At 40.5% G+C, this 14960-nt stretch overlaps 1 protein-coding gene across 1 annotated transcript in view; it reads left to right on the top strand.

Moving 5' to 3' along the window:
* Window positions 1–14242, top strand: part of NPR3 (natriuretic peptide receptor 3) — a gene marked incomplete at its 5' end in the record, with an annotated part of 40950 nt that extends 26708 nt beyond the window's left edge. The window contains 5 exons of the mRNA XM_010563991.1: window positions 2141–2276; window positions 6082–6176; window positions 9380–9515; window positions 11072–11156; window positions 14131–14242. Coding sequence (XP_010562293.1) covers window positions 2141–2276; window positions 6082–6176; window positions 9380–9515; window positions 11072–11156; window positions 14131–14242 — 564 coding nt within the window. The remainder of the gene's footprint in view (window positions 1–2140; window positions 2277–6081; window positions 6177–9379; window positions 9516–11071; window positions 11157–14130) is intronic.
* Between the last annotated feature and the right edge of the window lie 718 nt (window positions 14243–14960).

Raw genomic sequence — 14960 nt, 5'->3', positions numbered from 1 at the left:
GGCTTATCTGGCAAATCTGCAGTGTCTACAGGAGGGTTTTCAGGCTGGTGGCATGTGTAGATTTCAGATTGAGCAAATAAGCTGACAAAATGGATTTTGAAGGTTGCTGTGTTACACTGAGGGGTCTTTGCCATGGACAAAGGAAGTGATAAATAGCTTTCCTTGAAACGGATGCCAGCCACAAGCTGTAAATCAGCCAGCAGGGAGGTAAAGCAACTAGAGAGACTCATTTCTCTCCTCAGAGAATGAGTGTCACTTCAAGAAAGCCCTTGTTTGATCATCCACAGGCCACTTGGACTCTAACGCTGGCACAGAAAGCAGTTGTCGAGCTTTGTGGTTTCTTGGTTTGGGGTTTTTTTTCAATTCTGAAAAATTAAATCCCCTGCTGGTAAAGCCTGTCCTAGTGTGCACTCTGTCCGTCAGCTCTTGTTATTCACCCAAAAGCCTGACTTTCACCTCTTCTTTCACGCTTTCTCCTTAGGTCAGAATAACTGCAGCTGCCTTTTAGTCTTTGGCTGTCAGACTGAGCTGAGCTGTTCTGTGCCTTCTGTAGCACTGTGGGCTCTTCCTCTAAACTGTTGGTGCATTTTCTTAATGAAACATAGGTTGGAGTTATCTAAAAGTCCAATTTTAAATGCCAGAGCAATGTAAACTTTAGTATTATCAGTAAATAATTCCAAAATTCTCCTTACTGTTGGCAGCTGGTTTAAGAGTGAAGGAATGTCTTGCATGTAATTACATTACCAGGGGCTTGATCAGTTCGGCTTAGCCAATCAACTATGTAATACTTTTTATCTATGGAGCAGTTGTTTACTTAACTGGCTACATGTTTTTATCTTTTAGCATTTTTAATGTCCATTTTTAATGTTTAAAACTGTGAGAGTTAGAGTAACACTTTACTTACCAACATTTTAAATTGTTTAGATACAGTGAAGTGGAAGATAAGCTAAATGTTGTTTCTATCCAGGAGAATATTTGTAGAGGTGGGTTGTTCACTGGAAATGGCAATAAGAAACCTTGTAATGTGGTATAATCATTGATTACACCTTTGCTAGGATGTCAGAAGCTTTTCCATTGTAATGAAACTGTGAGTGAATGGGAACATCTTTCCTGCAGCTGAAAAGATAGTTCATTCTGAATTATTGTGCATCAAGGCAGGGTGCATTGCACTACTGAGATGCAAGCTGCTGCTTACAGAAGAGGAATACCTGTACTGCTCAAGCCATGTGTGTCTGTTTCTGCTTATGGGTCTCCATCTGTACTCAGCTCCTGAAGTAATTACGGCTTCATCACTGAAGCACACCAGGCTTCTGTGAGTAAACCTGTAATGTTTCTGCAGCACTCTGCTTTTAGCTGTTGTTGTTACTCACAGTGATGTAGAGCAAAAGCTGTAGGCTGCTTACGAAGACTTGTGGGAGGCAGAGCTGGTTGGCAGCAGTCTTCTTTTATATTAGGGTTAGAAAACAACATTTCATTCATTTCGTGTCACTTACTGAAAAAACTGTAAAGGACAGGAAACTGTTCTCCTGGCAGTTCCAGAGAATGCATTACTGTAGAGGGTAAGTAGTTTCCTCCATTGCTCATTTGCTAGTGGAGAGATGCTCAGCTGAACAAGGGCCAGAAGTGGAAGTGGTAATCATTAAACAAGCAAATCCACCAGTTGCGCTTTCCAAAAAAAATCATGGCAGAACATACTTCCCAATCCTGAGAGGTGCTAAGTCCTCAGTGCAGGGGCAGGAGGACATATTCAGTGCTGTGGGATGGGGTTGCTCAGTACCTTACAGAATCTCATGTGGTCAGCTGCAGAATTTGTGCGTCTGGGCATGGGAACTGTGATCTGTAAATTTCTCCCCTATCTGCAGAGCTATTCAGACACAACATTAAAGTGCGATTTGAATGTTCAGAATAGCAGATAGTGGTTAACTGTTTTTAAAAATGAGTCAAAAGTTGCCATTTTCCCCCTGAGTTTTTTTTAGACACATTCCTTTGTGTTCCAGCAGTTGAGAAAATAACCTTCCAAATCAGTCATTTTGATTAATTTGGAGATTCCCCTTAGTTAATCAATTCCGCAGGGAAGAAAAGTTTTTCATGTGTCAATTGCTATTGCTTTTATTTTCTTTTTTTTTTTTTTTTTTTGTAGGTGAACATGTTTGTGGAAGGATTCCATGATGCTATTCTTCTTTATGCTCTAGCTTTACAGGAAGTCCTGAAGTTTGGCTTCAGTAAGAAAGATGGGGAAAAAATTGTTCAGCAAACACGGAACAGAACATACGAAGGTGAGAGTTAATATGGAATTCCAGCTTCAGAGTCAAAAAAATTCAGGTTTCTGTTGCGTGCAGAGTAAGGACCTGGGCCTATTCCACTCTTAAATGAGGGGAAAATAACCATATGAAACCATATGGCTCACATACCTCACTAGTCTGACTTTTTTTTTTCACCAGCCCTTGAGGTCTTACTCAGGTCAAAAAACTCCTAACAATGTAATGACCCTCACTGATGTTATAAAGAAATACCAATAATTTTCTCAGGCTCCGTTTTTGTTTTTGAAAAGATTACAGCTGCTCGCTTTACTCATGTGCATCTTTTAGCTCTGAGACTGCTTCATTTTTTCCATTTGACTTTTTTATCTTAAAAGCCTGGGAATGGATAGAAGCAAGCAGGTGCCAGGTTATTTTGTTTCTTGACAGGGCTCCTTTGGATCCTAGAAGGATTACCCCCCCCCAGCCTCCTTTCAGGAGCTGTGTGTGTTATCTCAGAGACAGGAGCTGAATAGCACTGTGCCGTTCTATGCCTAATCCTGTAGGTTGCAGTTCCGCAGTGCAACTGGCACTTGTATTTCACCCTGCTGATGCAAAGCGGTGTGAGTGCTTTTGCCAGGTAGGGATCATAATAAAGAAACAGAGGATTACTGGATTCACCTCTCATCTCTTAGAATTTTCCCATCCATCTCTTATAATACTCCAATCTTTTGGTGTAGGATTGGCGAGATTTCCTATGAAAATCCCTAAGAGGAGACATTTTCCCTAGATAAGAAGTGAATGATTATTTTGAATGTGTAAGAAAAAACTCAGTGGCCAGGTTCTCTGCTCTAAGAACACACTGGACATAGTGAAGGAAGGCAAGAAGGACAGCAGCTCCAAACCTCTTTTCTGTTCTCAAATTGTGGCCTGAACACAAGGCAAAAAGATCTCCAGGGCAGCTTAAGGCAACACAGGGATTGCTTTAATTATGCTGGTTGCAGTCATCCCATAAGGAGCCCTGCACCAGCTGGAGATTGTGCTTGATGTCCCACTACCTCCCTTCGCATCCATGGCTTCCCAAGACATACTGTTTTAACAGAGGGAATTTGTGTGTCTAAGGATTTGCCTCACTGTTTGGTTATCCTGTGTATGAACAGATGCCCCAGCACAGCCTGTCTGTATTTTCTCTACTCTTGCTTCTCTGCTCCAGGAAGCCACCAGCTGGTGTGCCCATGCAAGTCTTTTATAGTACCATGTGCTCCATGCAGGTTCTGTGGTCGATTCTCACACCTTTCTTGTAAAACTAGCCGGGAGGAAAAAATGTTCTCTTTTCCCACTTGTGAAAACTAGTTTGTTGTTGCTGGCTGACCTGTCACAGCTATTCTGAAAATGTAGCTGTCAAGTTGAGCTGTGAGTGTGCAGCTGAAAAGGTCAAAATGCTATCTAAGTCATATACCATCTCCTCCCTGTGGCAGTACTTTGCTGGACATAATTTACAAGGATAAAACAGATTTTGAAAGAGGCCTTTAACTTGATGTCTTGCAAGCCAGTCCTTTTAGGAAAATTACGTCCCTTTATTCTGCCCGTAAGCCCCTCTCTGAAGTGGTTGCAGCATCGCAGAGTATGGTCCATGCATACACCCACCAGGCTCTACTGCAGGACTGAAGCTTTATAATTCACTTAAACTTTTGCGGGCCTTGATGATGAGAACTCCAGTTTCATTAATGACATCAATTTAACTGCTGACCTCTAGATATCCAGTTGCCTGGGCACCTCATTTTACAGCCTGCTCTGAATAGGAGACCCATCAGAACTTCAGTGGGATGTGGATGCTGTTTCCTGCAGTGTTCACAGTCTGCCAGCTGCAAAGGCACAGGCAACATCATGTGCTTAGGAAAGGATAAGGCTGAGGTGGATTTCTCACTGCTGGGGTTGTTAGAGATACCCTGGTATGACTGCAGGGCACTTTTTGTGGAGAATATTTTCTATTCATTGGCATTTCCTCTGAAAAAATAGCAAAATTTTCTGTATGTAGGTATCTAACATAATAGAAAAAAAAAGACAATCTGGATAAAATCCTTCATCCAAACGCAGTTCTTCATTAAGGTTGTTCCAAAATTTCCTAAATACATTTCTTAAGGGGGAACATTGCAGGAAATGTCAACATTTCAATATCTTTGTTTCAATTCAGATGGAAAAGTTAAAAATTAGTCTTTCCCATTAAAAAGAAATCCCATAGGAATTCTGAGTTTTAGCAAATTTTAGCACCTACTTCTAAAAACTGAGTTTTGGCTTTCATAGGCCAGGAAAGTGTCTGTTCCAATTAACACCTCCTGTCAGATCCAGAATCCGAATTGCTGTGTAGGCAAGGACACTGCAGCTCTTCACAGTGGCCTCTTCCAGTGCTTTCACAGCCCAGTGGTTGTTAATACCCATTCTGTTTTCCTGCAGTAATCAAATAGGCAATTGTTTGATTACTGTATTGTTATAACAAAACAGATTCTTGACAATAATCTTTCGATGACCACTACATGTTTTGAAAATCACAGTAAGTTTAAACATTCCTGACCTCACTAAACGGGAACAAAGACAAGATAAATGGAGGTGTGTTAATCTGTTGCATGTTTACTATCATTAGGTATGTTGAGGGGAATATATACTCTGACTGAAGATCTGACCCCTCTCTTCTGATATACAGTCACTGAGAACCTGATTCTCTATTGCTTTGTGTCTGGTCTAGTCATGTAGTTGGTGTAACATAGATGTATAATGATGCCTGTTTGAGTTGCACCAGTGGAAATGGCTATGTGTTGGTGTCAGTGGAGGATCACATTTGAGAATATCTGAGATGATAAAGCATATCAGCAAAGTCTTACAATGTCTTCATCATAGTTGATTGGTATTGTTTGATGGATTTTAAGAACCTGTTTGACTTAGACCGCAAGAGATTGGAGCCATGCTCTTTGTACACAAGGGCGTACATTGAAAGAAGAGGTTCAGACTGAATGCAAGGAAGTGTTTATTCACCATGACAGTTGGAACAAGTTGTTCCAGAGAGGTTGTACAGTTTCCATCCTTGGAGGTTTTGAAAACCAGATAAAACCCTGAGCGTCGTCCTATTCTGACGCCCTGACTGACCCTGCTCTGAGCAGGAGGTTACGCTCAAGACTCCTGAAGCCCCTTCAAACCTGAATTATCCTACGACTCTTATGATTCCCGCTTTCCCTAAAGTTTCCTAGAACTTGCAAAGGAAGGAAGTGAACTGGGGGTCTAAAAATATAAAACATATTATGCAGTTAATCCTATGTAAATGAATGCGGGACTTAATACATACGTAGTGCACATGGTGCCCCTTGTCCACGCCTGCTCCCATATCCCATCAGATGGAAGCAACACTGGACTGGCTGTATGGGTGCACCAGCCCTGTCAGTCTGTGGGGCGTAGGGCTGTGCCCCTGTGTCCTCTGCAGCACATGAGCTAGACTGTCCTTATTGAGGCATTGTTAGATATTTCAGGGTTAGGCTTTCCATAAATAATTCACGTTAAATATATTTGTGTTTTATTCTTGCATGCTGGCTTTTGGATTATTTTTTTCTTATGTATTCCCCAAACAGTCTCACACATTTGAAATTTAAAAAGGAGAAATGTTAAGAATTCAGGAATGCAGACACTGAGGTGAAATTACAATTTCTTTTGGAATGCCAACAAAAATGCTGGGAGACTGATGAGGTTTCCTGTCATATCAGTCTGTAAAAACCTGTCCACTGTTTTCTTGTTTTCCTTGGAAAGACTCAGTACTTTAACTAATTAATTTTCTAATTCTTCACATGCCATTCTTTAGGCATTGCAGGGCAGGTGTCCATTGATGCCAATGGAGACAGATATGGGGATTTCTCTGTGATTGGAATGACGGACCCAGAGGCAGGCACACAGGAGGTAAGGAAACAAACACCACTGCAATTGGCCACTGATGAATTAGCCAATGTAATGTAACACAATATCATCTGTTTACTTGGTGGGCATCTGTTTATTTAATATACACATTAAAATGGTATTGCTTAAGTTGATCGACCTGGAGACCAAATCCTTTCTGTAAAATAATTATCTCGAAGTAGTTATCCTGAGCTTTTTTTAAACTTTCTTAACTTCTTTTCTTTAACAGTCCATCTTTCTTCACATGATACTAGAGTCTTTAAAATTTAAAGGGTGAAATCTCACAAGCTAGCTAGCACTGATAAATTCTGAATATGGGAAATTATTGTTTAAAATGAGCAAGGCCTTTTATTCATCGGTAAGAAGGAAGATTAATCTTATAGCAACAGGGATGCATGAGTTACCCTGATGTATACACACAATGAATACAGGTATTTTAATCTTACTCTGTGGTCAGCCACAGGCAGGAGTGCAGACCTTGTCTCACCTTGTTTGTCAGGGAGTAAGACCTGCATGTCTTGTTTTCAAGGTTTAAAAGACATTTTAATCAGGCAGCTCCATATACACCACGTGGGTTATTCCACTGGACACAGCAGGAGTGGAAGCAGCTAGACTGTGAAAAATGGTCTGTGAGAAATAGCACCAGTGGCACACAGAGAATAACATGATTAATAGCAATATTAATTCATACATTACCCTAACTCCAGCTGCAGCATAAAGCTTCTGTTAGTTGCAAAGTCAGCATCAACCTAAGCTTTGCTGGCCTCCCTTACTTCATCGAGCTCAAACATAAAGCGGCAGTAAATCTGAGCTGGTCATTTCTATGTGTGGATTTGAATCCAGTGAAGTTATGTTATTCTTGTCAGTGCTGCGGCAGAGACAAATTCAAGAAGCGTTTTTAAAAGCATCAGGATGTCTAGTGTGTTTTGGTGTGTAAAAGTGACTGAAAAGCTACAGCAATAAACTGCAGACACTCCCAGGGTAGGAGTAATCATCATTAATTGAAGCTAGGAGTACAGATTTGTTGGGATAAGTTTGGTTTGAACAACTTTTTTGTATCTTTTCTCTTTGTTTGGTCCATTAGCTTCTTATCTAGTTTATCAGTTTAATCCCCCTCTCCTACTCTTCCCAGTGATCTTTCACTTGCAATTTAAACTATCTTTTATTTCTTTCATGTTACATTTCTCCTTTTAACATATTGCTCATTTTAATTTCCCTCTGCTTTGTTTATGATGTATATAAATATACATGCAATTGAAATATTTCACATGTGACTACTTATTACTTGTGTCTGCTATATTCATTTCTACCCTCATGCCTCACTCTAAAAACATTGTTTCTTTGATGCCTTGTTTTATTAATTTTGCCAATTTTTCCTATGTTTGTATGAGAATGTTCCTCAGCTGAACTGAGCCAGGTGAATGGGTGTCCAGGCAGAGCTGTTTTCCCAGGTCCATTCACAGAGTTTAAAGCTGGAAGAAAACACAAGATTACCTAGTTTGACCTCTGCTGTGTCACGGGCAGGCAGGTTTCTTACCCTTGTATGGAGCCCTGTAGTTTACATGTGACTAAATCTCATGTGGTAACAGGCATTCGTTTTTAATTTGGAGACACTGAAGAACAGGGACTGCCTCCCTTGCTCCCTCGGTGTTTGTTCCACTGTTTAACCACTCTTGCTCTTCAAAAATCTATATCCTACTTCTGGTCTGAATCCACTTGGTCGCTGCTTATAGCTAGTTGTACTTCTTAAGCCTTTCTGTGTGCTTTCACATTTAGTAAGCCCTGCTGGTAGAGGACTCTCCCACTCCCGTTTGATAAATTAAACAGTCTCTTAATGTATAGTCTGCTGCCTGCAAATGGTCTCTGAGGTTTTTTCCCTCTACTTTTTCCAGTTCATGCAATTTGCCTCTATTTTTGGACAAATGTTAAAAAAGTCTTTCTTCTAAGGATTTATCTCCCAGTTGCAAAACTGGGAGAGAAATTAGCTCCTTTATTTAGTGTGAAAACTACTTTTGTGTATCTAACCAGGACAAAAGTTATCTTTTAACTCTTTCCCTTCAAAATGAAATTTAGGTGAAAAATTTGAACAGGCTGTCAGTGGCTTGAATTCTAAATCCAGTCTATTAATATATTTGGGTTTTTTCCCTGATAGGACAAATATGTCTTTTGATACGCTTCTGCCATCACTTCTGACTACTTCAGCGTCATGATATTTGGCCTTTATTACTGTACATAGATTTTTTTGGAACTATTTTCAGATGAGTAACCCACTACTGTTAGTACAATTTAGTCCCGCAGCTTTGCAGTAGATCCAACACTTTATCTTGAGTAAAGTCTGGATTTACTGTTGAGGACAGGACCGAAATTCTGAAGTATCTTGATGAATTGGTCTGAAATAATAGTCCTGCCATGCTACCAGAATAATAAGCATGAAAGGCCTTTTCTGTGGAAATATCAACAACTGCAGAAATACAAGCTGGAGGATGACAGGCTGTGCCACAGTTCATCGGGAGATTTGAAGATTTTAGCTGAACATGGTCAAGTACCTCCAGATCCATGCAAAATAGAAAAGTCCAGCCTGGAGTGTGTAGTCGGGAACCTCAGCACACAAGGTACTTGAAATGATACTTTCACTTAACTGGGTGACAGTCCTGAGCACTCAACCCACTATGGAGCAATTGAAGAAAGCCCAGGGAGAGTAGGAGGAATATTCAGAGGGTTAAAAAACTTATGTGAACTGGGTTTATATAGAAGAGAAGCTTCTGCTTGCGGGCAGACCAGATAAGAGCCTGTGAATATGTAAAGCAATGTTTCAGAAAAGAGGAGTCTCTAAGTCCCCTGGCAATTCGGTAAGTAGTGAAGGATAATTGCAACAAGGGAGATTTAGGTTACATGTTAGGGAAAACAACTGACAGTAAGGACAGTTAAATTCCAGAATAATTGCCTATAGGAATTGTGAAGTCTCCATCTTTGGAGGCTTTTAAGAACAGGTTAGATAAACATCTGTCAGGAATGCTTTTGTTCAGCTGATCCTGCCCTGGGGCAAGAGTATACACTACATAACCTTCCACAGACCCCTTCAGTGCTATTCTCTGTGATTCAACATCCTGCCACAGGAGTTCAAATGAGTGATGCTGCTCTCCTGTTTGTTTTACTTCCCTAAGTTGATACAAAAATCTTCTCATTCGTTTCTTTTTTTTGCACAGGTGATTGGGGACTACTATGGAAAGCAAGGGCGTTTTGAAATTCGATCAAATGTGAAATATCCTTGGAATCACGGCAGGCTGCGACTAGATGAAAGCCGAGTTTCAGAGCACACAAACAATACACCATGTAAATCATGTAAGTTTAGTGACTTAATGCTTCTGCCCAGGCTGTCAGAGAGAGGAATCCGTGTGGTGATGCAGCATAACGGGCCATATTAAATTGCTTAGCACAGTTGTCCAGCTGAGACATAGTGACTATGTCTCTGCTGACTGTTTGGGAAATTAAGGTGTGGCAGCTGTGGGTAGTAATTGGTCTGAATCACTTCCCTGACATTAAGCATGACAGTAATCTTGATGCACAGCCCAGGACCCTGGAGGCTTTAGGACTTTCCAGGGGCTAAAAGGTAAAATCTCTTTTAGCCAGAAAGAAGGATATAACTGAAGCCCCAAAGAGAGTATAATCATATTGATAATTAGCAGCTGGGGAGGCCAGTGCTGATGGGAGCAGTGTTCTCCCAGTGCAGAATGATTTTCAATGCTATGAGAAGGCACTGCGAGGGGCCCAGTAGGCTGAGAAGAAGTGAAGTTAGTTGAATGGGTCAATGCCTGTGAATCCAGAAGACTGGGACTACCCTCCACAGAGAAAGTGTCCTTGTTTTCCAGCGTGCTGTCTTTGCAGACCATGTTGTAGTGAGCAGGACATTGCAAGGAGGTAAGGGTAGGAAGATATCAATCAGTGGCAAAAGGTGGTCTTAGCTTTTCACAGCAAACAAATTGCTAGCCCTGCGGTGAAAAGGTATCTGCAGCCTGATAATTCTTCAATCCCTGAAAAACCTGTGTGTACACACATGCTGTAGAGACTGTTTCCAGGCCATAGCCTCTATGCTCAGCATGGTGTAGCTATGCACCTTTTTCCTTCCAGACAGCCTGATGTACAGACAAAATCCCCTCAAAGGGTCATGGATAAATGAAGAGGAGGGAGCAGTTTAATTTCCTTAATATTTCTCTGTTCCTTTCCGCAAACCCAGGTAGGCATGGAAAAGGGAGCAGGCTGAACCCACGTGAAAATGCCATTGTTCTTCAGCTGCCCTGCACTTTGCAGAGTGACAGTCCTTATCTGGGCTCCACTTCAGCCACTGTGTCCCTGCTCTGCCTCTGTTGACATTTGGAGGAAGGCAAAGTTCATATGGCTTTAACTAGAAACAGCATAGGTTCAGAAAAAAAAAAAATTGAGGAGCTGTTGGATAATCATACAATCATTTTAATAAACCTGGGTGATAGAGGATTATGATGCTAAACCAGTTGAAATGAGTTTGTTTCTGTTATAATGACTTGGGGCATATTCAGTAGTGATACGTAGTATATCCATCACTGTAATCCCAGTCTGTGTTATGATTCAGACCAAGCTGTCCAGACCAGTTTCTTAACAACATTCCTGTGTATCACATCTCTAGAATTGTGTCTTCCTCTGACACTGATCTTGGGGTCTTGTTTAACCCCAAAGAAAGCAAGGACAAAAACATGCAGAAACTGGAACTAAGGAAGAGGTTCCCATGGAGTCCTGAGCTCTGAAAGGCTTTAGTTATTATCTGATGTTGGATGTTGTTCCTAGTTGTGTGTATTTTCCAATATGTGAATGCAAATAGTTCTCAATATGAACCCTGATTGTTTATTTTTCCACTTTTCAAGCAGGTGGTCTAGGAGAATCAGCAGTTACAGGAATAGTTGTGGGAGCCTTGCTTGGAGCAGGATTGCTAATGGCTTTTTACTTTTTCAGGTTGGTCCAATTCATTGAAAGTTCTGTAAAACTCTTTACTCATCATCCAAACCTCTCAGCTCCTGGCAGCACATCCTTGATGGGAGACAGAGAGGCACCATAATAATCTGTGGTAATGTTCCCACCAAAGACAGTGAACACACTTTGATTGTCCTTTTGTGTATAACCAAATCATTTTATTGACTCAGAGCCTTATCCTGTAACCACTTACATCTCTTTACTCATGGAAGTAATTCCAGTGAGTTCCAGTCATTCACAGTTGCTTTAGTAAAGTGCCCTGGCCTTGAAAGCCTTCTTTGTTTGGTTTTCCTTGCCAGTACAATTGTGCAGGCTGTGATCATGCAACAGATTTATATCACTTGCCTGGTACCGTGCTTAGTTTTTGAGTACGGAGTGGAATTGTACTGGAAGCTAGAAGGAGACTCTCTTTTGGTATAAGACAACATTTCGATTTCAAAGCTGTGCATTTAACTTAATAAGCTGAGGTCAGTGCAGGGCGATTAGTGTTTTATTCCTGTTTAAGTAAAATAATTCTGACACTGCTAGTCAGCAAGTCTAAAGTCTTGAGAGTTGATCCTACATTGACAGAATAAATTAGTTATACATGTTCAGCATCTTATATGTACTGTAATTTATCCTCTTATGCTATAGAAGAGAAAAGGCAGATAGGAGAACAGAATTAACTTCTGCATATAAGAATCAAATAATTCAATCCAATAAAAATATCTGTTTATAAAAAAATATTAACAAAAAGAAACAAGCAAAAACTGCTTCAATTCACCAGCACACCACCAGGGTTTCAAAAGATCCCAGAACCAGGATTATTCATCAGGTGCTTACAACTGAAATTCTGCAGGGTGGTTTTATTCTTGCATGTGTTTGGTGCTTATATAATATGTTGTTTGGGTTTGAGACAAGTTAGCTGGGACTAATTAAAGACTGTCTTTAAAAGAAAAAGAAAATACAAATCTGTCTTTATATTGTATGTCATCAGAGGTTCTTGCATCTTTTATACATTTTCCATCTGAGATGATAATTTTTAGGTGTGTTTTTTGGCATTGCTGATACTGGGAGGGAATTGGTATGTGAGGACAAAAAATGAGGCAAAAGTCGTATCCTGAGCTGGTATAAAACTAGGCAAAGCATCATTGTAGGAGCAGGACTTAAACTCTAGTCATCTGACACAAAGATTTGGATTGGAAATCTATGTGGGCAAAGGTCGGTGTCTGTAAAAGTAGATGTACACATCTCAGCTCAATCTGAGTCTTTGTATTTATGATGAGAGGAGAGGAATGAGTACTTTTTTTGGTGCAGTTCATGTCATCCTCATGTAAGAGCTAAACCAGGTCAGAAGAATGCCTCTTAGAAATGCCTGTTTCTCTCCATTGAAGGAAGCCGTGAGTACTTTGTCAGATGGAACTGTACGTTGGAGATGTGTAAAGGCACATGGGTGAATTTCACTCTGGAGATCTGATTATACTCACTCAAAGCAGGAACAGGGACAACCCTCTAATTCCACCATTAGAATAAACATATGAAACATAGTGTATCAGGATGAATGGGTCAGATTTTCAGGAAATGTAGGTCTATCAATTGTGCGCCTGGAAGTAATTTGTACCTTCAGCTTCTGCACCTTTCAAACTGCATATGTACCTTCTGATTACATCTCATTTGAGTCTGTAATTACCACAAATGAGCATGCAAACACAGTTTTGAGTGTGCATGCAAACTGTTAAAAGATCTAGGTGGTAGTTCTGATAATGTAGCTTTGAAAGGATTTAAACTTAAAGAGCTACGTTGCTAAAAAGCAGTCCTGTCCTTGTGCATGAGCTACTACTGTGCATGCTCTAACCTATGGAAGGATCTGACTTGAAAATACATAGATGAAAAACATAGGTTTTTCAAGTTATTTTGGAGCCTACTGATACAGACACAAATGTCTAGAGAATCTTTTCAGAACTTCTAGGTTCCTACTTTCTATTAAGCCACGTTACCAAATTAAAACCTTGGTTTTTTGAAAATTACTCTTCCACTACTACATATCTAGCTCTGACTCCTGCTACACGTGCAAGTGGAGCAGAGCTTTCCTTGGCATACAAGCTTTTTGTCATGCATCTGCACAAGCAGTACTGTATGCACGTGGGGCTGGACGAATGTGCATACAGGGTTTCAGACCCTTCTGAAAAACTGGTCCTGAAAGTCAGTAGGAGCATAAATCCATAAAATATAAAAGTGAATCTTCTTATGATTTGGGGGGGAGATTTGTTTACTAAAGGGGAAACTAAAAGGCAGGCAGAGGCCTTGTTTGATGTATAAAGTAACATAACAGTATTCTTCAAAAGGCCGTAGAGGAAGACACACAGGAAAAACTGTGTTTAATGCATGAGCAATTGTATTTATTTCTTCTCTATCCTCTACATCCCCTTCTTAATTCATCATACTACCTCCTCTGACATTACAAACATAGTAGCTTTCTCAGAGGGAAAAGGGAGGATTAGTTAGTTAATACATGGTTTCAGTGAGAAACCCAACTGAATAAGGAGTCAGATCTGTTGTTTGAACTCTGCTGAAAGTGCGTCCCGTCCCTGTTCCCCCCCCCCCCCCCCCCCCCCCCCCCCCGGCCCGTATACGGGAAAGAAATTTGGCTTTGATCAATATTAAGCAGTGATGTGACACAGTTCACATGAGACTTCACAAAAACTTCCTAATCACTTAGATCAGAAATTTTCAAAGAAGCAAACGTCTGTGTCTTGGTGCTTTGAGACTGCCGTGTAGAAATTAACAGGCATTCTTGAGCCTGGGTAAAATGTTTCGAGGCAAACCACTTTAATCTTTGACCAGGGTTTCACATTCTGCCACATTTCATTTTTCAACTGGCACCCAGCTGTCCCCTACAGGCATTCTTTATAAGGGAAGTCCTGTTATCCTATAGCTGGAGAAGGATTTCTCACTCTGTTCCTCTCCTTTCATGCAGAAAGAAATACAGAATAACTATTGAGAGAAGAACTCGACAGGAGGACTGTAACATGGGGAAACATCGGCAGTTACGTGAAGACTCCATTAGATCTCATTTTTCTGCTGCATAAAGAAAAAGAAGAAAAAGAATCCCTTTCTTCCTAGGGAAAAAAAAAAAATTAGGGAAAAGTACACAACCAAAGACATCAGTGTAAAAAGAAGAGGCTCTTGAAGAACTCACTCTTTTAAGCAGTAATTTTGTCTTAATTTCTTTCAGAAGCTCAGGAATGATTTAGTAATCACATATGCCGCACGGCCTTTCATCTCATGAAGAAAGAAAATGATGCAGTTTGATGTTATAGGATGTACTTAATATGTAAAGAAAGTATTTCTTAAGGCATATATTAAGGGCAGCAGATATGGGTTTAGTTGATGGGGAATGCCTCATTCTGTTCCCTTTTTTTTTTTTTTTTTTTTTTCCAGCTCCTACCACCTCCTTCCTTAATTGCATCTCACCCATGGGTATCAAGTATGGTTTCACAGGCACAGGTGCTGGTTGCTGTCAAAGGGAAAAAAGGGATTCATTTGGGGTATGATCCTGCATCACTGAATCATTGCCATTAATTACAGGGGATACAAGATTGGGCATATGGAGTTTAGTTCTGGGAGGGAACAGGCACTTGGGTGTAATTAACTCCACTGAGAAAGTCAGGCAGGTGGAAACCCACACAAACCATTCTTTCCTTGTTTGTGTAGTATCACAATCAAAAGCACTGATTCTCCCTCTTAGGTGCAGGGAGTTAGGAAAAACTCCAGTGAAAGATGAGGAGTTTCACTGGTGTGAAATAG

Source organism: Haliaeetus leucocephalus, unplaced genomic scaffold, assembly GCF_000737465.1.
Source record: "Haliaeetus leucocephalus isolate CR32 unplaced genomic scaffold, Haliaeetus_leucocephalus-4.0 Scaffold174, whole genome shotgun sequence".
NCBI lineage: Eukaryota > Metazoa > Chordata > Aves > Accipitriformes > Accipitridae > Haliaeetus > Haliaeetus leucocephalus.
This window is presented reverse-complemented; position numbering and strand designations above follow the sequence as displayed.